The 22,464-nt window shown below is 44.6% G+C and overlaps 1 protein-coding gene across 1 annotated transcript; it reads left to right on the top strand.

Moving 5' to 3' along the window:
• The first annotated feature begins 215 nt into the window (after nt 1-215).
• LOC119660719 (collagen alpha-1(IV) chain) lies at nt 216-22,314 on the top strand. Its single transcript, XM_038069371.1, has 7 exons — nt 216-372; nt 1,046-1,338; nt 15,958-16,006; nt 16,066-17,028; nt 17,106-17,602; nt 17,784-21,348; nt 21,413-22,314. Exons 2-7 carry the CDS (start codon nt 1,319-1,321, stop codon nt 21,671-21,673), a joined length of 5,355 nt encoding a protein of 1,784 aa, XP_037925299.1. The 5' UTR covers nt 216-372; nt 1,046-1,318; the 3' UTR covers nt 21,674-22,314.
• Nucleotides 22,315-22,464: the final 150 nt, after the last annotated feature.

The following is a 22,464-nucleotide window of genomic DNA, read 5'->3' as shown; positions in this document are numbered from 1 at the left end:
CGCTCTTCAGATACAGATAGTTGCATGTTCGAGTCAACTCCAAGCCGCCTCGCATGCTATGTGATGTAGCGAAGAAATCTCCATGATTGGACCGCGCAATCTCTCCCCCATATGTGCGATGGATCCGCAATGGGAATATGTGAATTTGGGGCCTGCTCCCTGATCGTGCTTCCTGCAGTATGTTAAGCTAGACCATATTCTCTCTCTGGACAAAGATACTCCAGAGTAGTTGGTTTGTAGCTTCCAAAGTGGACAGAATCCGTCAGGCAATTCTATATAGTCACTAATGATCAGTACGCTCTGGTCGATCCATCGCGTAAGATCGAAGTAGCCTATCGTTCCCTCTTCATAGGGTTGATGGGAGTTGAAGAAGTAAAATATTTTTTTTTATTTGAAACTCCATTCGTTTTTCGTCCTCCTACTGTTTTCAATATAAAAATTAACTTTGTAAAAATCTCTCCGGTGTTGTGATAGCTAACTAAATAAATAGTGTGCACTGTTCCGAACTACTGAAACTTGATCCTTACACAGCCACTTAATACTTATCCAGAAAAAAAAATGAGCACGAACAATCCACTCAAAACGGACCAATTTGTATCTTGACGGGATAAAAGTTTTACACGTTTTTGTTGATATTTTGTCACTTAGTTTCATTTCCTCTCCTTGAATTTTCTTCGTTTTTCCTTAATTTACGGCGGCCGTTTATCTTGTGCTGCTCTTCGTTGAAGGGAGTGATAAATGAAAACTCCTACTTTCCGCGAGATCACAAACATCTCCATGTGAACTAAAAATAAAAGATAAACCATCCAACTGTAGACTAAGGAAAGACTCAAGAAATTCCGGAGAAAGGCGGCTCTAATTAGAATCAAAAGATCATAATTCTCGTGTAATATTGATTGATCGTGCGGTGATTTTGTGTGATAGTTTCGAAATAAGTTGAGCCGACAAGTACTGTGTCTAGTTAACATCTCGGAATTTCAAAGAAGAACTCATTACATAAGAAAACTCACTTAAATGTTACTCTAATGATTATTTTTTCAAACAGGGGTGAAGAGGACTGACTAATTTCGATCGATTAGAGCAGTTTTTCTTAAGTTAAATCGTCAGGAAGTAAACGAAAGATACTGAATCCGCGGTGAATGCATTCCCAGAAACGCATCTAAATGCAACCCAATTGGACAAAACGGAAGTGATAGTCGTGAAAATTTATTTTTTATTTTCCATAATAAAATTGTGATATTGCGTTATCTGCTCGCTTAATATTCTAAAGGAAGCAAAATAAAACCTAGCCGTGTGGGGCTGGGGTTAAAACGCTAAAATGAACCCACTTTTAAAGCGGTAAGTGTAAATTTGTAGCGCAAAGCAATCATAGATGGTAAGAATCATATAATACCATGAAGTGGTTGGGGGAAGGTTTTCAAAGACGCTCACAAAGCACTTTATCGGTTGCGAGTCATATTCACTTGATGAATGTGGTCCTCCCATATTCAATGGGTCAAAATTTGCAATCTGAACAAGATACATGATCACTTCTCATAGGCAAAAAATATGTTAACGGTATCCTATTATAATCAAAGTCTACAAATGTATAAATTCAACAGCCTGGATTTCATTTGCTGCAAAGTAGAAATTCGATGCGAAATGGAGTACGGAAATGGTTGCATAGAAGATAACTAGCTACAATATATTTTAACTAACTGCTAAGTAGAATAACCAAATCTTCTATATTCTTTACGTTAGACCGAGTTATCTTCAATTTTTCTAATTGCTGTCAATTTTATTAAAATCTCCAAGGCGATTATGTACTATTAGGAACCCTCAACACAAGTTATAAAAAAAAAGGATTTCACCTACTTTCACGGAGTGTTTTTAAATTCAAACATAGAAGAAGCCAGCACCAAATCATAGTAGATCGACCCCACATTCAAAAGTTACAGGCTCCCCCATTCAGCTTCACTATTCACTATTTTCATGCGGGTCCTGTATGGCCGATCTTTATTCCCATGAGTTGTATGTTGAACCGAAACTAGATTTCTTCGTCAAACTCTGGGAGACAGTAGCTGCATTCTTTTATTCTGAGAATTTCTTCTTCATTTTGTAAATATTCCAAAGAGCAATTTCAAAATTCCACATTGTCTGGCTGAAAATTCTCTCTTCTGCTCCGAAAATTCTTCAAAAATATGGTGAGATTTTTTTCAGACCATTTTATTTTTTGGCAAATTCATATTTCGCCAAAATACAAAAAAATGAAAATATGATATAATTAACATAGCACTGTTTTCCGCCATCCCGCGGAATAAATTTATTTTTAAACACTGGTCAAATCCTGCTGTTGCCTATTTACCTTAAGAGGTACGTGTCGAACTTCAGGCTTTCTAAGCTTGGCGCTCATCTAAGAGGAGCTAGGAAGTGGCAGAACTTATAGGATTGTAGGTCACTTCTTCTCGTATACCATTTGTGTTGAAATCATCACTAAAGTATATATCAATATAAGTTCACTGGATAAATATTACTTACATTCGAACCCCTCCTATTGTTGGTCTTAATTCGCAAACCGCGTTTTAACCTTATTTATACGCGTGCAACAACCAACACACTTTATGCAAATAATGATGTCAGTCTTAAGTTGGAAAAATTGGGACACTAGGAAATGACGTAAGGCAAGACCTCGCAGTTCTCTGGGTAATGGGAACAAGATGGCTGATGTTGAGCCACATGGCGTGTTAAAGCCCAAAGTATATAAACTTTCGCAGTGTCGTATATATGCAAATTACTTCCTGTACACGCTCACCTGGAATCATGGAAATCCGGTTTTTTTTCGTTCATAAGCTTAACAAAATCCAGAATCTCGGGCCGGGGTAACGTGAGTTCACTGACGATGAAGTGCACATTGTAATTAAGCATCCCTTCTGCATCTAATAATCTTCGCTGCTCCTGATTCCCCTTAGGATTGCGTTACCTTTTTTATCCCCCTCTCCCTATCGCTGATCCCATCTGCATGAAGATTTTTTTGATAATTAACAGTTGGTTTAAACTCGTAAATGAATAATTCGCTTATTCTTCTCAGAGCGAATTGAGCCTATCTATGATCAACTAACTAATCTCAGCTTTCCAACCCCATCCTCTTCTCACTCCTCTCAACTATTCACTTCTTTGGTGAATGCTCGTTTCACCCTGCAATTCAGTACTACCAAAAACTTCTTGGACCGCACCCTCGATCTTAATCTCTAAACTACCCTGGCTTTACCTCTTCCTATTTCGTTTTACATCCCAGTATGCCTGAATCGCCGAATCCAGCCGAATTTCTGTCGTCCGAATTCAAAAACCAGCTACTTTGGCTTTCCGAAAGTCCAACAGTCAACTGGGTTTCTGTCCTCTTCCTCACTTACGTCCCTTCCTTTTCCGTGTGTTTGAGCTCTTATCCAAGTTCATCCCGAAGGCAGGCATACCACAGAGATTCGTTAAAACATTTTCCTTGAACATGCATTTGTGTGTGAATGAGGTAGGGGAGAAAGGTAATGATTGAGCAATTAGACCGTAGTCATCCGTTGTACTCTACACCTCCCGGATTCGTTTCAATAACATAGGATTTATGTTAGCGGATGTGATGCTACTCTTTGTAACTAGACAACATCAGCACCCCAAATATCAGGTCTTATGCATCCATAGATAGTGTTCCGCGGACCCCGCTTCCTGATTACAGGATGCACCCGTGTACATATGGTTGCCATTCACCACCTGGTGGGGTACACTGTGTCGACCACACCTTACCTCCATTATTCGCGGTTACCTGAAATAAGCTTCAACTCCCCCAGGACTAACAGGTCACCGTAAACTAGCTGCATTGAAAAGAACTATGTGTCTGGTTATTACCGGTGCCATGAGTACGACATCCTGCGCAGCTCTAAATGCATTACTCAATTTACAGCCCTTGGATATATTTCATTCGATTAGATCTATGGAGAAACAACGGATGGGGAGCGCACAGAGCACTGGGAGTACTAAACCCAGTTCTTACAATGCCTTCCAACCCTCGTGTTCCCATACATCTGTTTGGTAGAAAATATGAAGCTACAATATCCCCATGCCGGGATCGGAACCGGCAATTGGAGTACCAATAGCATCGGCTAAGGCACTCTTCAAAAACTGGGAACAAGCTTTCTACAATGACAGGTGGCAGAGTTTAAATACTGCTAGATACACCAAACTTTCCCTGCTCCGAATAGAACATGTATACCGCGTCCTGTCAAAAAGCAGGAAGACTTGCAAGAGGACTTCCGCAGATGCTCGCACTCCTCTTTTACTATTCTACGCCAAGTGCTATTGAAGCGACAGAACCAGGCCTGCACGTCGACCAAGTTCTTGGTTTAAGATAGCATCAAGCCAACGTACTCCGATGATAGGACGCAGACAGGTGTTCAAGAAGGGTGGGATCCTTTGAGTGACAGTGAGGGTCACCTCCCATGTGCTGCTCCAATATAATAACACAGAAAGAACTTGGGCACAAAACAGTTTCAATTTGATCCTGGTTTTGAGGTAACTACATTTATAGACTTTAGATAAGGCAGCGAAAGCGGACCTAGCACTCTTAATTCGTTGGAACACATCCAGTTTGGTGCCACCGTCGACAGACGTTCATGCAGATAGGCAGAATGCGACTTCTTTTATTTCTTTATCTTAAGTCCAACTATACTTCCCTCTCTTTCCAAATCCAGAGCTATTTGACCAAGGTCAATGGTCCGGTAGTCCACTGAACTCCTCCACGGCCTCCAAACAAGGCAGCATCAAGAACGCCGCCGACAACAAGAAGAAATAATATCAGTGACAACATACAACCTTGGTGAACTCCGCTTTGGAGCTTCAATTTCTCTGAGCTCTTACCTCGGTGAAGCACATGATATTTGGCACCATCATATGTCCCTCTAATATAGTTATTAGTTTCTTCGAAAGGCCGCTCCTGGTCAAAGCACGCCAGAAACATTTGCTTTTCAAGTAGTCCAAAAGCAGATGAAGCGAAAATGTAAACTCCGTGCACTGTTCTAACATTATACTAACACTGTTCCCGTGATCAATGCAGTAGGATCCAAAGCGGAAACCAACCTGCTCTATGCTAATCAGGTCCCCGAGATGTTCTTAGATGCGTTCGAGGATTTCTATGCTATTATCTTTGCAACTGCAGGGAGCACCCAGATACCCCCAATTTTTACACTCAAACAGGTGGCCATCTCTGAAGTCCTAGCGATCGTCCTTTTCTTCCACTCTCTGAGAAAGGTCTCGGATTCCCAAGTTTTCGATACGAGTGAAAGTAGCGGATCTGCAGAAACTGTAGATGCACTGATAAATGACTTTCCGTTTGAATGCGTATGAATGCGTTTGAATGCATTTGAATGCGTTTGAATGCTATGAAGACCGAAATGTTTTTTTCTGTTTAGAGGAACAGACCGTATTCCTTGTTTCGGTGACTAACCATTTCGTGAATAAAGACTCGAGCGTCCATCGAAAGATTTACGACCACATGCAAATTCTTTCGTGATGCGGTATACACGTCTGAAATCACTTTGTTCTGCGGCACCAGCGTAATAGTAAATTCCCTTTTGTCAAGATACGCACTACGGTGTCAGACGCGGCTGATGATCTGTGTAGCACCCGAAACAAAAGCATTTTTGTTTGCGACCCAATGTCGTCCGATTAGCAACATAGCTATCCCATTGTCGAGCGATAATTAGATCATACAAATAGTCGATGTTGAACTTGGAGGTCGCAGCTCTCCAACCCTTCGAGAAGTGGCGGATGTAACACGCAAAGAAACGTAAGCTACCATCAATGGTGGTCTCTTTCGAGGCCGATGTTAGCGACTCTCTTCTTTCCTACGCCCAGGTGATAACTTCTTAACCTACTGCCGATCTTGATTGCTCGTAGGGTATAACCCAACTGAATTTATAGCAGGCTCTGTGCCCGAACAATGTGCCTCCTATGTCGAGGCAGTGAAAGCTACGTGTTTTCCCATCTATGTCTGAGCAAGGTATTGTCAGAGCACTGTGCAACTGTGATGCTCTTTAAACAGGAACGGAATATTGCACTCAGAAGTCTGTCAGAAACCGGCTCCCAGGTCAAGAGAGCTACCGCAAGGCGCGCTTTGCGGTAGCTGTCAGCAACAACTCGACACTGGATTCAGATTGCTACCACTCGACTTTCCAGAGTACAAAACCGCATTGCATTAGTCTAGGAAGAGAGGGGAGGAATACTCTCCAAAGTCCCACCATCTTAGTTCGTTGAAGCCCAAAATGTCCAAATTACACCGTTGGAATTCTCGGTCGAGCTGTAGAAAGCAAGCAATGTGAGGGCTCCAGCTACCATTGTCAAGGAGCGTTCTCGATAGCTAAAAGTCGTTGCTAGCCCACAAATTCCTATTTTTTTAGTCACTCCTTACGACAGACAGTCTTCCCTGCTTTGAGTATATTCTGAACCCGTAACCGCAGGCCATGAACATGATTTCTTTTTGTAAAATTCTTATTCGGAACATATGTCCAGCTGGTAAATTATGACCAGTCAGAATAGCCAAAATATTGCTGAATATGTTTCTGCTTTTCGACACAAAGCAAACTTTGCAATCTTTGCAAACTTTGCAAACTTGTTAATCACCCAGAATGTCCTCCTTGGCATCCCATACCTCCAACCTGAAAGTCTGGTGTATGTTGTCCAAAGCAAGAAAACAACTTTTCATTTTTATCCGAAACGTAATGGACTTCTGCTCCAGAGCCTCACTCAGTGTTTGAGCGTTATTCTGGTTATTCTTCATTACAGCTTTCTCTACATTTAAGGATAATTTTATATCTCCTAACAAAGCAGATTATTGGAATCACGAATCAGATGTTAGGTAGTTCTCCCAATATTTCTCACAATGCGTAGAAAGCAGTTCCCACATCAAGTCAAAGATCCGTCTGTACAGCTCATAAGTGGTTTTCTAAAAAGAATGTTGGATTTAAAATAACTACCTGATTTTACAAAAAGTTAATCGGATTATTCCCCTCATCGTTGGAAGGTCATTCAATTTCCTTCATTTTGTAAAAGAACTCCGGGCCTTAGAGACTTTTACTCTTATATGAAGGGCTCCGATGGTACCTATTCTAACCTAATTCGGCTAAACTACCATATATGTTTGTTGGTCCATCGCTCTCGCATAAAATGCAGGCGCCCTAACATTTGACTCTTTGCCTAGGCTGGAAATGATTTGAAAGTGGTTGCTGTGGGAATAGTGTTCACTGGCATTCGACTACATATGAGCTAACGGCAGTGAAAGTTATGTCTATGTCCTTTTACGGTAAGTATTACCTTCACCCTCGTTAGCAAAAATAATATCTAGCTGAATTCGATCACATGAGGGCGACTCAACTAAGTCCAAGTTTCCACTGATAATTTCGATAACTTTTACTTGAGTATTGAGTGCAATTAGCAACAAACGCATCCATCTCGCCACATTTTATGCTAACCGATTTATGCTGATCCTTCATTTCATTTATTCTCCAAGCACCTAAGTTTCTAGCCGATATAGTTTACCAATACTTGGTAATCATAAATCCTCTTACGGGACATTGCGCGTCAACTACACCTACGTGCCAGCACTATCGATTCTTGGCAATGTGCTTCAGCTCTCTCGAGAACCGTTCTAGGCCGCGTAGTTTTAAAGTGACTAACCGCCGACCATTCTGGGATGGTGGTTCCAACAAGATTGCAATAGAAATTTGGTCTTTTCTCAATGCGTTGCCTATCCACTGCCACTTCTGCCTTCTAATTAACTCGACTACAGGTATCTAGCATGTGCGCAAACTTTTCATCATTTAAAATTGTCTGTAGATGGAACTCTCAAGTGACCATGGAGCTCACTTTCCCTATGTTGCTCCTATTTAGAAGTTTAGAATGACTATTAGCACGGAATTCCCTCATATTGTTGTTGTAGAGATATCTGCATTTCTAGATTTTGGGTCAAACGCCGAAGGCAGACCTGGCTTATTAGTAAAAACAATGCTCCCTACATACACAAATTGTCGGACATCCTCGACGTTCAGCCCATACAGGTGGGAAGAGTGGGAGGACTTATCTTAACCTTGGCCTTACTGGTGTTTATATTCAGTTTGATTCTGTCCGCTTCCGTGGTCAAGTGCAGAGCAATTTAGCCATGATCCATGACTCGGTGAGAGAGCAAACAGATGTCGCTAGCTTAGGCGAAGATGAAATCATCCGTTAAACCCATGTCTCCATGACAGCATGAAGGACGTCACCCATAACGAGAAGAAAAAGTATTGGAGACAGAATACAACCATTGAAGTATGCAAACAGACCTCTCCCACATTCTGACTAGCGCAATGGTGACAAGCGCGTGTTGACAGAACACTTCAATGGAGTTTTAGAATATGTGGGCGGACCTTCACACGAAATTTCACCACCTTTTTAACTTTCCGAAATAACTCTTGGTCGAATTTCGAATTCGTTCAATCAATTACAAATGGCGCCCAACGTAGGGCTGTGGTCTGGAACACGCCATTTTGAACATAAGGTAGGAGCGTAACTTTGAGATCCTCTAAACAGTCCTGACACATACGTCCAATCTGCCGACAATTCTTGCAGACAAAATTAAAGTTTAAATCTTGGTCCTCAGACTTAGGTTTCCTAAGATGCATGTTCTCCTTCCCATCAGATTCAGCAGATCAACCGTGTGATTAGTCAAAATGCCTGTTTGAAAGACGTTTGTATAAGTGTTTGCTCTGCTGCACTAACTTACGCAGCCAGGAAATCGAACTGACCGGAAATTAGACACCAGTCCACGTCGCTATCTTTCAGAAAAATTTTCGCATGGACCTTGGGTGCGGCCTCACACAAGCTCAAGCATATCCCAGTATTCTAATGGGTCCTTAAACTGCTGGTGAAGAACTTCACATAAAAAGGTCCACCAATTGGTCCAACAGAACAGTGCTAGTCTAAAATTGGCTGCTCTACCTCTGAAAAAGGTGTGCCCATGTGTGCACATCAACCTTAAATCACCCAATAGAATTGAGTTGGTCAATACCTCCACGAGGAAAAGGTACTGATTGATGAGCAAACATGATGGTGTGCCATCAGAAGGCAGCTTTCAAGAACCGATAGTAGTGTAGGCATGACTCGCTGAGATGGAGGTGTGCCCAACATCCTAGAGACAAGTTGTCACTGTCCAGTTCGTCATATTCATGCATCGTTCACGCAAGCTATCGCATCCGAATCTGTCATCAAGTCCGTAAAAGATACAGGCATTCTGTCGAACATCCTGTCTGTCAACCCGATGCTCCGTACAAATAGTTATGTACGTGGCGTTATGTACGTGGCCAGATGCAGGGAAAGATTTCGTTTTAGTTTTCTAATCATTTATACATCAATATCAATCAAGATAGACATATGTATGTAATTAATTATATATATATATATATGCTAATGAAGGTTTGGGGTAGTGCCTAATTCAGATAGATATATTTGTACGCGGCGCGAGATCTTGGGCTGCACATCAATGAAGGCAAGACAAAATATATGGTGGCAACGTAAGCACCGACGACGAACAAACCAACCAACCAAACCAACAACATCAAACCGCACTGGTCAAACAGGAAGAATAAGGATAGGAGAACACAACTTTGAGATCGTTGACAATTTCTCCTATCTAGGGTCGAAAATCACAACCGATAACAACTACGATGATGAAATTCGCGCACGGTTGTTGTCAGCCAACAGAGCCTATTTCACCTGACAAAAACTGTTCCGCTCGAAACGTCTCACCATAGGGTCAAAGCTCTTACTGTACAAAATTATGATCTTGCCAGTCCTCATGTATTCCTCGGAAACTTGAGTTCTTAGCAAGAAAAATTGCGAACTCTTGGCCGCGTTCGAGAGAAGAATCCTCCCAAGAATTTTTGGCCCCCTACATGAGGATGGACGATTCCGTAGACTACACAATGACGAAATCTATGAGCGATACCATGACCGTTCGGTTGTGGATAAAATCCGGCTCAATAGGTTACGGTGGGCGGGTCACTTAATCCGTATGGATGAGGATGATCCTACCCGGAAAGTCTATAAGGGCAATATCTATGGTAGGAAAAGAAGACGAGGCAGACCCTGCCTAAGATGGAGCGATGGCGTAGGCTAGGACGCCAGACAGTTTTTAGGGATATCGAATTGGTGGACCTCGGCGCAAAACCGGGATGTCTGGAGTTCCTTATGAAGGCAGGCCTAGACGGGATACCGGTTGTTGCGCCGTTGATGATGATCACCCCTCACATCAAATTTAGAATATCTATGGGTATCTGCTCTTCTTTTTCGACCTGCGTGGTGAATGCGAAACTTCTATGTGCCCAGTTGATTTTCTCGAAAGTCGCTCCTGTCTTTTCCCTTTCGTCCATATATCTCGGGAGTGTGCCAGCTTCCGTGAGTTTATCCTTTAGATCCTCCATAAAAGCCTCGCAGAACAGCAGTGAGAGATGGTTGCCCATTGCTGCCCCGGAGTTTATTTAATAAAATGCATTTCTGTATATGAAAGTGGACTCACACAAGCATATGAAACTCAGTTTTCTGTACAGTTTGGCCTTCTTTCTTCATTCAACTGAGTTTACTTGTGTTGTGACCTTCTCTTCGAAAAAATACAAGGCTTCTTTTATCGGTACGCTAGGAAACAGCACTTTTACATCTACCATACCAGCATTTCATCAAGTTGCTACTTTATGCTCAAGTTAGTAACAGTATATTAATATAATGTTTAGTGATTAACTTTACCATGGGAATTATAACAATATAAGGCTGAATCCTACCAAGTTTGGTGGAGTTCGCACCATTGTTAGCAAAGTCATAGTAGGTCAAAGTTGCCGCTTCAGTTTAAATTCTAAGACTTTGAATGTTAGCTGCACGCTGAGGTAAATTTTCTGACATAACACATGCGTATACATTACGTGCTAGGTGCAAATGGAGCAAATCTCCACTCAAAGAAGAAGTACACAAAACCTTTCATATTTGAAGCATCCAGCTTCCGGTTTTCCGACTTATTTAATAAGGGGCTTGTATTCCGCTGGAGCCTTTTCCACTCTTTCAAAAGAGTCTAAAAATGTGAAAGTTACCTTCTTTTCAATTGTCCGCACTAAGTCGTCGTATGCCTCTTTCTTCATCATAGCCAGTGCGTTTCCCTTATCCGTTGGAAAGTAATATACGGGTTTCCTTTTAAACTCGCTAATGATTTGGTGGGGATTAGCTGATTCTTTTTTGCTCAGAGCCATTCGCTTGGTACGGTTTGGTATTCGGCGGATTTTCTTTCGCGTTTCTCGCACGAAAGCAGTAGGGAAAGCGTGAAACTGTAACAACCCCTAGTTACAGTCAGTTTGTTCAACGTGAAGTCCAATTACCATCCCAACCTGCTTCATCACATATACCAAGAGGATCTGTCGATCACCCACTCACACCACAATTCTTAGATCCACCTGTACGCACTAAAAACTCCAGTAACGACCTAGAAAGTAGGAATCAATTATCTAGATTCAGGGAGTATAAGATTTACGATAGTGTCCGGCTATTCCTTACATACATACATATATATATCATGCACATAGGAAAGTACCTGCATGGATGGAAAAAAAACCAACCTGAAAGTATTGATTCAACAGGAAGGTCTACCCACTGATGTTGACTCTCTAAGCATTTCCTTCTACCGATATCACGACCAGCTTGAAATGACTCAAGATCAGGTCAAGCAAGACCTCCAAACCTTCTTTGTAAAGGCAAAGCACATTTCCCGTTTCCAAAAGTCACACAACGAGGACCAGAAAAAACAAGAACAAGAAAGTACCCCCAAATATCCCTAAATTTCTTGACCGTAACTGCAACGGCTTGAGAAGCAAATTAAATAAACTCTTTCTTGAGCCTAAATCTTTCCAATTTAATATTCTCGCCATCACTGAAAGTTGGCAAAACGACTCATTCAAAGATAAAGAAATTCTCGACCGTATCTATGATAATAGGCAGTACCCCCACTAAAATGCCGTGACTTGCAAATGTGTTGTGGAAACTTATCGGAAAAGGGGCCACGAGAAAACATAACAAACTCCGAGCTCGTTGTGTCCCAATCAGGCGGAAATGCAAGTCATCTCTCCAGAGAGGTTGGACCTCATCCGAAAGACAAGGGTAGAGGAAGAGAGGCTCCATGAATGTCAAATATGACACAAAGGAGATGGAAGAACTATGGACCTTATTTTTCATAAGCGAAACTACTGGAAGACAGCCTAAGAGGAGCTAAGCAAAAAACGCATCACTAGTATTGTCTCTACATAGTCGACAAAATGCAGTGTCCTCAGCGCACCAGGGGGGGAACAAATAATCGATAAAAGGAGGCGAGGAGAAAATAGCGTGGATCTGCCAACGAGTACCCAGCAAGAAGAATTCCACGACGTGGTAACTAAGCAGACCAGGCACCAAAAAGGAGAAAACTCAGCAACAATAACCTAAGATGAATAGCGAGATCAGTGGCTCTACTGTAACAAAGTCGACTACAACGGCAACACCAGCGCCAAAGAAAAAGAGAAATTGAAAACTACGGTCGGAGGCCATTCGTATTAAGCCAAACGAAGGGAGATCTTTCGGGGAGGTTCTTCGAGAAGTCCGCAAGAACGGCGAAACAGAAGACGGTAGATAGATAACAAATCTATCCGGTGGACTCGAATCGGCGATATACTTGTTGAACTTGGGCCAACGACTGATAAGCAGAGTACATTCTGCAAAACAGTCCAGAGCATTCTAGGCACAAAAGTAGTAGTTTCCCACCTAGAGCCCATGTGCACCCTTGAAATAAGAAATCTGAATTGTCTCACTAACACGGAAGAGGTGGAGGAGACGATAAAAAAGGATTACCCAGATAAGAAGTGGGAGTAACATCTGTCAACTCCAGAAAACTAAAAAATTGGCCATTGTCACTGTCCCTGGGAAGACAGCGAGCCAACTTCTCCATTGCAGGAAATTAAAAATTGGGTGAATTATTTAAGAATAAGACGAAGGGCAGTTCCAACCCCCGGTTTTAAAATGCTGGGCATAGGACATATAGCGGAGGCTTTCAAGGACAGGATAGAGGCACTTTTTGATACTTTTTGACCCGGGCGCAAAGGAAAGACATGTAAATCGGTAGAGTGCTGTGTCTTTTGCAAGGACCGCGGCCTGCAGAAAAAAGATGTGGCTAATGTGCTCGATTCTGGGCATTCTCGGTCTTCAAAGAACAGTTACATGAAGTGAAAAGTCAAGAACCACAATCCACATCCAGCAAGCAAACATGCTTAGGAGTGCAACTGCTCACGACCTGATGGGGTAGATGGTCCGTGAAAGAAGAGCTGAGTTGTTGCTTCTCAGCGTACACCATCGTGCTATGCCGATATATGTGGCACTGCTGCGAGAGATACGGTTAAGTTGCGAGTGCGGGCCCATGGTCGAAGAGACGCCTTGGTTTGAGTTCGTTTTGCGGAAATGACGTTTTTCAGCCTTTACCTCACACCCAAGGAATCTATGCAAGCTTTTCGGGATAGGCTTGCTGCTTTGAAGGAGAAGAATTCTAGTCGGAAGTGACTTTAACGCTAGAGCACTCGAATCAGGTATGCCTCAACCAGATTCTCGAAGCATATAAATTTTGGAGATGGGCGCTAAGACACCGGTAGCACTCTCCACATTCCGGCGTCCTGGTTGCGAGAGCATTACCCCTGACGTAACCTCTGCTACGGAGTCCTTAGTGTCAGCGGTCCAACGATGAAAGCCCGTGCTCTATCGAAGCAGCGAAAATGGAAGAAACCGTGCAGGCTCATTTTCCTATCGACCGAACCCGAACTGACGCTGTCGATGAAAGAATGAGTGAGTACTGAGGAATGTCCAGTCTTCACTGCAACTAAAGAAGGCGGTCTACTCGGCGGACTACTCACCAACACAATATGGTTTTAAAGCAGGGCGATCCACAATTGATGCTATTGAACAGGTGGTCCAAGTGGTAAAACTGGCTGATGCACAGAGTCACCACTGTCAACGAATAGTGCTCATTTCCATACTTCAGGTTACCTATTGCGGATGTTAAGGGACTATTTAAAAAACTCTCCCCTATTCTAGGGAACCCAGGAAGGACAGCGCCGGATAAAGGGGACGTCGACGGCGGCTCTGGGATCTATCCTTGGTCCGAACCCTTGGAACGCCTTATACGATAGTCTTCTACGACTCGACATGCCTGATAAATTGAATCTAGGCAGATAGGTGGATGACATTGCGACACTGGTTACCGATAGCATGGTTAAGCAACCTCAGCGTATATTGAGAATGATGGTGTGGCGAATAAGCAGATAGATGACTGAGCATGAATTCTTCTTTGCTCTGGAGAAAACTGAAGGCGTTGTACTGAGCAAAGAGAGATTCCCACAGTCCTCCTAAGGCTGCGGTTAGAATGTTTGCCATTTGCCGGCTGATGTGCAATGCTGCCGAGCAGAGACTTATGTATCTCACAAATGGCGAGAGGAATAAGGAAAGCCCGTACTTTTGGGCATGGCAACAGCATGGGGACAGAGACCTCTCTATCCGATGAACCGTGCGTCTCATAAGAGCACGGTGAGGTTGACTATTACCAAACCTAGCTGCTCAGCGGACATCTTACCTGCACACAATCGGGAAATCGCGGTCGTTCTACTGTATATACTGCAAGGACGTGGTGCATGATGCCTGCCACACTTTTTTCTTCTGCAGAAGGTGGGAGCGCCATCTCCATCACCTTTCGATGGCAGGGTGACTTGCTTCCCCGGACAACGAGCGAGAGCACGTTGAGCCGAGTGGCACGTTACACTCAAAGCATTCTTAAGGCAAAAAAGAAGGAGATGGCTCCTTCCCAGCGCTCTGAATCCACGTCGTCTTGCTGCTATACTGAATAGGTCTGACCTGAGGTAGTGTGCAAACGGTTACGGGCCAGAGGCGTAGACGCTCCAAGGGGAGACGGGAGTCTGGCACTTTGTGTATAAATGCATTTCACCTCCCTACCCAACTAAGTTTTCGTTTTTAATGCAATTTTTAATCAAGTCGAGTACGTACTTCTTCACGAATGTTGCACAGACAGGGTTGAATCCTAATATATTCATAAATATACATATAAGGTGCATACAATGTGAGAAGAAACGGCTGGCTCATCGCCCTCCGCTGTGGATAGAAACCGATTTCTAATCATACATAGGTATCATTACAAAAATAGCTATAACTTTTTTTTTGGGAATTTCCCAACAACATTCGAGGAGGCGATTCTTGAAGGCAAAAGAAAAGAAAGTAGGTAGAAAGGAAAAATCGCGTGGAAACGATATTGACACGCCCACTTATAATTACCTCCCACATCTTTGGTCTTTTAAAGAATTTGCGACTGTTAAATGATTCAAAAATCATCAAATTCGCTAAATAGACCAAAACCACTTTACCTAATTCCACTTTTTAAAATCTAAACGAAGCTGCCCATGACCCTGAAGTTAACCTGAATCCTTACCCTTCAATTTTATAAAAGCCAAATTCTGTTCATATAGATTCCATCTGACGACATTCTACCTATATTCAACCCAACAGTCATGAATGAAAAATTCTGGGCATGCCGGAAAATTGTTCCTGTTTCTTCAGCATAACCGTCCTGTCCAAAGGTATTGTGGGTACTCCTATCCAGCTCATTATCCAATTAGCTAATCACAACTAAATACCCCATTGCTTCAAAGTGTATTCCAATACAGCACAGCCCGCAACAAATTCAAACACTATCTTACCCTGGTATGATCATCCATTACCACTTTCGCCTTCCGCCAAATATGTGTGGTATCAGAAAACTACCCCAATTATTTAGCATTTCCTAAATTTCTAAGCAAAAGTATTTCAAGTCAATCTGATGTTCTTTATTTGTTTTTTTTTCAGGCTTATTGCAGCCGCTTCCTTAATAGGTCTGTTATATGGAGCAAATGCGGTTAGTGTTTCTACATGTCTCTTTTCGAAAAAAAAGTAAAAAGGAAATCATCTTTACAGCAATTCTGGAATGATGCACGAAGCAGCGGCGGCGTTGGCATGTTCAGCGACAGTGAAACATATGGACGATATAGACAACCGAGTCCTCCCAATATCGACCCAAGTTATGAAATACTAGACACGGCAACCAATCAGCGACTCGGTGGTCCACCTAAAAATTGCACAGGATCTGGATGCTGCATACCGAAATGTTTTGCAGAAAAAGGTAATCGCGGCCTTCCCGGTGTCCCAGGTTTAACTGGTCCGAAGGGCATTCAGGGATTTGCGGGTGCTGAAGGATTACCAGGCCCCAAAGGACAGAAGGGTGACCCAGGTCCAACAGGACCTCGAGGACCGAAAGGCGATCGCGGAAGAAGTGGCATTCCTGGTTTTCCAGGAGTAGCTGGACGCCCGGGCTTGCCAGGAGCGGCAGGAGCTCCAGGTTTTCCCGGTGTCGACGGGTGTAACGGTACCGACGGTTTGCCTGGTGTACCCGGTATCCCAGGAGTTCCAGGCCCGCGAGGTTTTCCAGGAGGAATGGGTTCAAAAGGAGAAAAAGGTGAACCAGCTCGAGATGCTGAATCATACTTGAAAGGAGAAAAAGGTGAACCAGGCTTTGAGGGACGACCAGGTTTACCAGGACGCGATGGGCCTATGGGGCCGCGTGGTGTCTCTGGCGATATGGGTCCAACCGGCCCACAAGGTGAAAAGGGTGACAAAGGTGCGAAAGGTATGAGAGGTATATCGTGTTCTACTGTCCCGAAAAATGGACAAAAAGGCGATAAGGGAGATAAAGGCGAAGTAGTGTATAGAGGCGAGGAAGCTAGGGGGACAAACTCAACGCATTATTTCGTTGAAGGTCCGGCAGGACCAATAGGCCCCAAAGGCGAAAAGGGTGAAGTCGGACGCCCTGGTCAAGATGGATATGCTGGGCCAATTGGACCTAAGGGCGAAAAAGGATTAGTAGGACCCGCTGGTGAAAGAGTATGTATTCAATATCCTATCTTTATCTAAGTTCATTTGAATGATATTCTCAAATTATCTATTTTACTAAAAATTAGGGTCGCGATGGACCATTCGGCAATCCTGGTCCAGCAGGTCAAAAGGGAGATCGTGGTGAAATTGGCCTTAAAGGATTGGATGGACGTGATGGACAAAAAGGTGAACCAGGTCGTCCTGGTTCCCCAGGATCTCCAGGTTTGTTAGGTCCACCAGGACCACCAGGAGGTGGACGTGGTACTCCCGGACCGCCAGGCGAAAAAGGTCCACGCGGCTTCCGTGGACCACCGGGACCAAAAGGCTTAGATGGATACCCAGGCGAACCAGGGCAGCGTGGTCCTACTGGACCAAAAGGCGGGCCTGGAATTCCAGGCAGGCCTGGTCCCGAAGGTGTCGCAGGCGAAAAAGGCGATAAAGGTGAACCCGGGCCATTTGGTCAGCCGGGAGCAACAGGCCCAAGAGGTTATCCAGGTGCCCCTGGAAAGGACGGCCAACAAGGAGAGCCAGGTGCGCCAGGTATTGGCGTAATGGGACCGAAGGGAGACGACGGGATCCCAGGGTAAATATACTTTTATATTTGTTTGACTAGCTAAATACAAGCCATGCTCTAAAATATTTATCCATTTGGTCACAGATGCATATACTAAGAAAATGTTCGTCCATATATAATTATACATTCATTTTAAATTATACAATATCCAACTCCGAATAAATCATAATTTATTTAACATCTCTTATAGATATCCGGGTACGAAAGGACAGAAAGGTGAAAGAGGTTATCCGGGTCAAACAGGTACCCCAGGAGATTCCATAGATGGCAAACCAGGTTTGCCAGGTCTACCAGGTCGTCCCGGAGATCAAGGTGAAAAGGGTAGAGCTGGGTTCCCAGGCGGGAAAGGAGAACCAGGTGATAAAGGTGATCGGGGTGGAACTTGCATGGATTGCGCACAAGGACGTAAAGGAGATAAAGGTGAACGCGGTTTGGATGGTGTTCCTGGGCAAATGGGCATTCGAGGGCCGCCAGGCGAACGTGGCTATCCCGGAGAAAGAGGTGCTGATGGTAATCCGGGCCCAATGGGTCCTATAGGAGCACCTGGCAAGGATGGTATTCCTGGTCCTCCTGGTCCAGAAGGTGAACGTGGTAAAGACGCTATTTATAACTTAAACTTGCTAAAGCCTGAGAAAGGTGCGCCAGGTGTGCCGGGTATACCTGGCGCAGTGGGCTCGAAGGGTGACAGAGGCGTTCCGGGTACTCCCGGATTTCCAGGGCCGAAAGGAAATACTGGTCCGCAGGGCGAACGCGGATACCCAGGCACTCCTGGATTGGATGGTGAACCAGGCCCACCGGGAAGGGATGGAATCGATGGAAGACCGGGTGAAAGCATCAAGGGAGACGCTGGTCGACCAGGTCTAGACGGACCCATGGGTGAAAAGGGTGATACTGGCATTGCAGGACAAAAGGGTGATCCTGGTAACTGTGCCATGGACGAATCAAAAATTCCACCAAAGGGAAGCAAAGGTGACAAGGGTGACACAGGTCCAACAGGCTATATGGGTGCAATGGGACCAAAAGGAGATCAAGGGCCTTATGGGCTAAAGGGCGAAATGGGCATGCCTGGAGCACCAGGCCCTGTGGGTCCAAGAGGCTTAACAGGCCCCCGTGGAGAAAAAGGAAATCAAGGGCCATTCGGACTCCCAGGAACTCCAGGTAAAGATGGTGTTAGAGGAATTCCAGGCCGTCCAGGTGATAAGGGTAACAAGGGTGACCCCGGACCAGCTATGCCCGGTCCACCGGGTCCACGAGGTTTGGAAGGTCTGGCAGGTTTGAAGGGTGATAGAGGTGAAGCAGGTAGTCCAGGCATTGATGGATTGCAAGGACCGCCGGGTTATACTGGTGAAAAGGGTGACACAGGTGATTCAGGTTTGCCAGGTTATCCTGGTGCGGTAGGTCCGAAGGGAGATAGAGGTCCAAAAGGCCCACAAGGCATTGCTGGCCCGCCAGGCAGACCGGGACTCGATGGAGTAAGAGGAAATCCAGGTCTAAAGGGTGAACCTGGCGCACCAGGAATGGTTGGAATGCCTGGGCCTAAAGGTGATCGAGGCGAGTTCGGCATAGATGGTCCAAAAGGTTACAAGGGAAGCAAGGGTAATCAAGGTTTCCGTGGATTACCAGGTGCTGCAGGTATTCCTGGACAAAAGGGAGACAAAGGCGAACGTGGTATGACCGGAGTGAATGGCATGCCTGGACCACCAGGCCTTCCGGGTCCGATGGGTCCTCTAGGTCTAAAAGGTGATATGGGTCCAATTGGTTTAAATGGAATTGACGGTCGACCAGGTATAGATGGTGAAAAAGGTGACAGGGGTTTCCCAGGTGTACCCGGTCCAAAAGGTGAAGCTGGAGAGGCTGCAGAAAAGGGTCAGAAAGGCGAGCCAGGTTCACCAGGTCTGCGAGGTATTGACGGTCGAGATGGATTAGATGGAGTACCAGGACAAAAGGGTGACACCGGCCTGGCTGGCTACGGCCGCCCTGGATTGCGTGGAGAAAAAGGTGAACCGGGACTTAGTGGTCGTGATGGACTACCTGGACAACAAGGACAAAAAGGAGATCGAGGCTTCCCTGGTCTACGGGGATCAAAAGGAGAAAAGGGCTTAGCTGGAAGACCAGGGGTTATTGGTACTCCAGGAATGGATGGTTTCCCGGGTGAAAAAGGTGACCAGGGACCGCGGGGATTTGTTGGCCTAATAGGAGAAAAGGGAGAACGTGGCCTCGTTGGATTGGAAGGAGCTAAGGGCGATAAAGGTGATGCTGGGCGTCCAGGGCTACCAGGCATGCAAGGTGAAAAGGGTGATCAAGGCTTCCCTGGAACTCCAGGTCTTGATGCACAACCTTTAACGATTATTGGTGAGAAGGGTGAACCAGGAGAATTTGGTTTAGCTGGCTTGCAAGGAGCACCAGGCCCAGAAGGACCACGTGGTGCCTCCGGTTTAGATGGACAAAAGGGTGAACGTGGCATTCAAGGACCAGTAGGTTTGCCAGGAATGGAAGGTTTGCCGGGCCCTAAAGGAGATCGTGGATTCCCAGGTGAAATTGGCGCACCAGGTCCAGTAGTAAAAGGTGAAAAGGGTCTTCCGGGACGTCCGGGTAAAAATGGACGTGATGGACCACCAGGTCCAGTGGGACAAAAAGGTGAAAAAGGTCTTCCAGGTCTGCACGGTAAAATGGGTCTCGTAGGGTTGCCAGGTCCCCAAGGGGCTCCAGGAGAGAAGGGTGATCGTGGTGCCCCAGGTTTACCAGGTAACGATGGCCGTGACGGCATTCAGGGTCACATAGGAATTAAGGGTGAAATAGGCTTACCTGGTGAAAAAGGAGAACAAGGTTTACCAGGCTTCCCTGGCGATAAAGGTGACAAAGGTATGTCAGGCCCTCCAGGAGCGCCGGGTTTGAATGGCTTCCAAGGAATCAAAGGTGATAGAGGAGCTCCAGGATTGGATGGCATGCCTGGACCCCAAGGACCACAAGGTGAACGCGGATTCCCCGGCTTGAAAGGACGCGATGGGCGCGACGGGCTACCTGGAGAAAAGGGAGATAAGGGAGAAGCAGGTCTAATTTCACCACCAGGACCTGATGGTCAGCCAGGAATTCCGGGTCGCGATGGTGAGAAAGGCGACCGTGGCCTTCCTGGTCCACCTGGCCCTATCGGCTTACAAGGCGAACGAGGTGAGAAGGGTGAGATTGGTTTACGGGGTCTTGAAGGTCCACGCGGACCGCCAGGTCTTCGGGGTGAAATTGGTCTTACTGGTGCACCAGGTCGCGATGGACAACCTGGTCCCCAGGGTGCTAAGGGTGATGCTGGCCTCCCTTGCTCACCTGCACCAGATTATTTGACCGGTCTTCTACTGGTCAGGCACAGTCAGTCGGAAGACATTCCCCGCTGCGAAGCCGGTCATATCAAATTATGGGAAGGATATTCTCTGCTTTATGTTGATGGCAATGATTATCCATCTAATCAAGACTTAGGATCAGCAGGCTCATGTGTTCGCCATTTCTCGACGCTTCCCGTCCTTGTATGCGGACAGAACAACGTCTGTAATTATGCCTCCCGAAATGATCGTACTTTCTGGCTTTCAACGTCGGCTCCTATTCCAATGATGCCCGTTGAAAACTATGATATGAAGAAGTATATCTCACGCTGTGTAGTATGCGAGGTACCATCAAATGTAATCGCTGTTCACAGTCAATCTCTAGCTATTCCAAACTGCCCGGCCGGATGGGAAGGCCTCTGGATAGGATACAGTTTCATGATGGTAAGTGCAAAGGATTGTGTGTTTTGATGAATTTAATACAGATATGAATCTCATCTTTTTTCAGCACACGGCTGTAGGAAACGGTGGTGGTGGTCAGGCTCTATCCGGACCCGGCTCATGCTTAGAGGACTTCCGTGCAACTCCATTTATTGAGTGCAACGGTGATAAGGGTCACTGCCATTTCTATGAAACCCAAACCAGTTTCTGGCTGGTAACTGTCGACGAAGCTGATCAGTTCGTAAGGCCTCAGCCACAAACACTTAAAGCGGGTAACTTACTGTCCAGAGTGTCACGATGCCAAGTTTGTATAAAGAATTCAGTATAACGTCGAAATTAAACCTTTATCTCTTTTACCGCTCTTCCTCACGTAATTTCCAATAAGAATAAGAAATCCTTCCTAGTTTTATATAAAAAAGTTTCTAATTGTTCTGTTATTGCTGCAAATAACTACAAAGCAGGAATGATTGTAAAATATTATTCCTAAGCCACTCAACAAATTTCATAAATACGAAAATAACTTTTATCGCTTAACAATTCCTTTGAAACCTAAAAGCGTTTTTTCTACCCGATAAGGCATGGCGTGGAGCTCAGAGCCTCCTTTGCCCGTAAATCATAAGCTACAATAATATTGTTATGGAAAAGATACTGAATACAAGTCAAGCCAAAAATTATTTGTTTAATCGGGGAAAGGTTCGATTTAAGAACTCAAACAGCAAAGCTGCCTAGAGAATATTTGGATTTGCCTAGTAAATCGAATTTTCCATTCTATGTTTAGTTTTTGTATAGAAGAGGATGAAAACCCGCAATATTATCTCTTGTAAATTTTATTTTGTGTTCTCATGTTAATTTTTTTATGTAATTAATGTTATTTTTAATTACCTTACTGCCATAGAAATGCAAAATGTTCATAGAAAATATTAACTTTTTCTCTGCCAAGTTTATTCTGAATAAAATTAATAAAAAAAATTCGAAAAATGCATTTTCATTGTTGTGCAGTAAGACTTCCCGCGTTCATTCCCATGTACCATGCCACAGAACAGAAGTCAAATTGCAGCGTAAACGTTCACAATTTCGATCGTGAACCTTATAGGTACCACACTAAATGGGACTGTAAAC

This window comes from Hermetia illucens, chromosome 1 (assembly GCF_905115235.1).
Source record: "Hermetia illucens chromosome 1, iHerIll2.2.curated.20191125, whole genome shotgun sequence".
NCBI classification, from domain to species: Eukaryota; Metazoa; Arthropoda; class Insecta; order Diptera; family Stratiomyidae; genus Hermetia; species Hermetia illucens.
The sequence above is the reverse complement of the archived record's forward strand: the minus strand, read 5'-3'. Positions and strand labels throughout refer to the sequence as shown.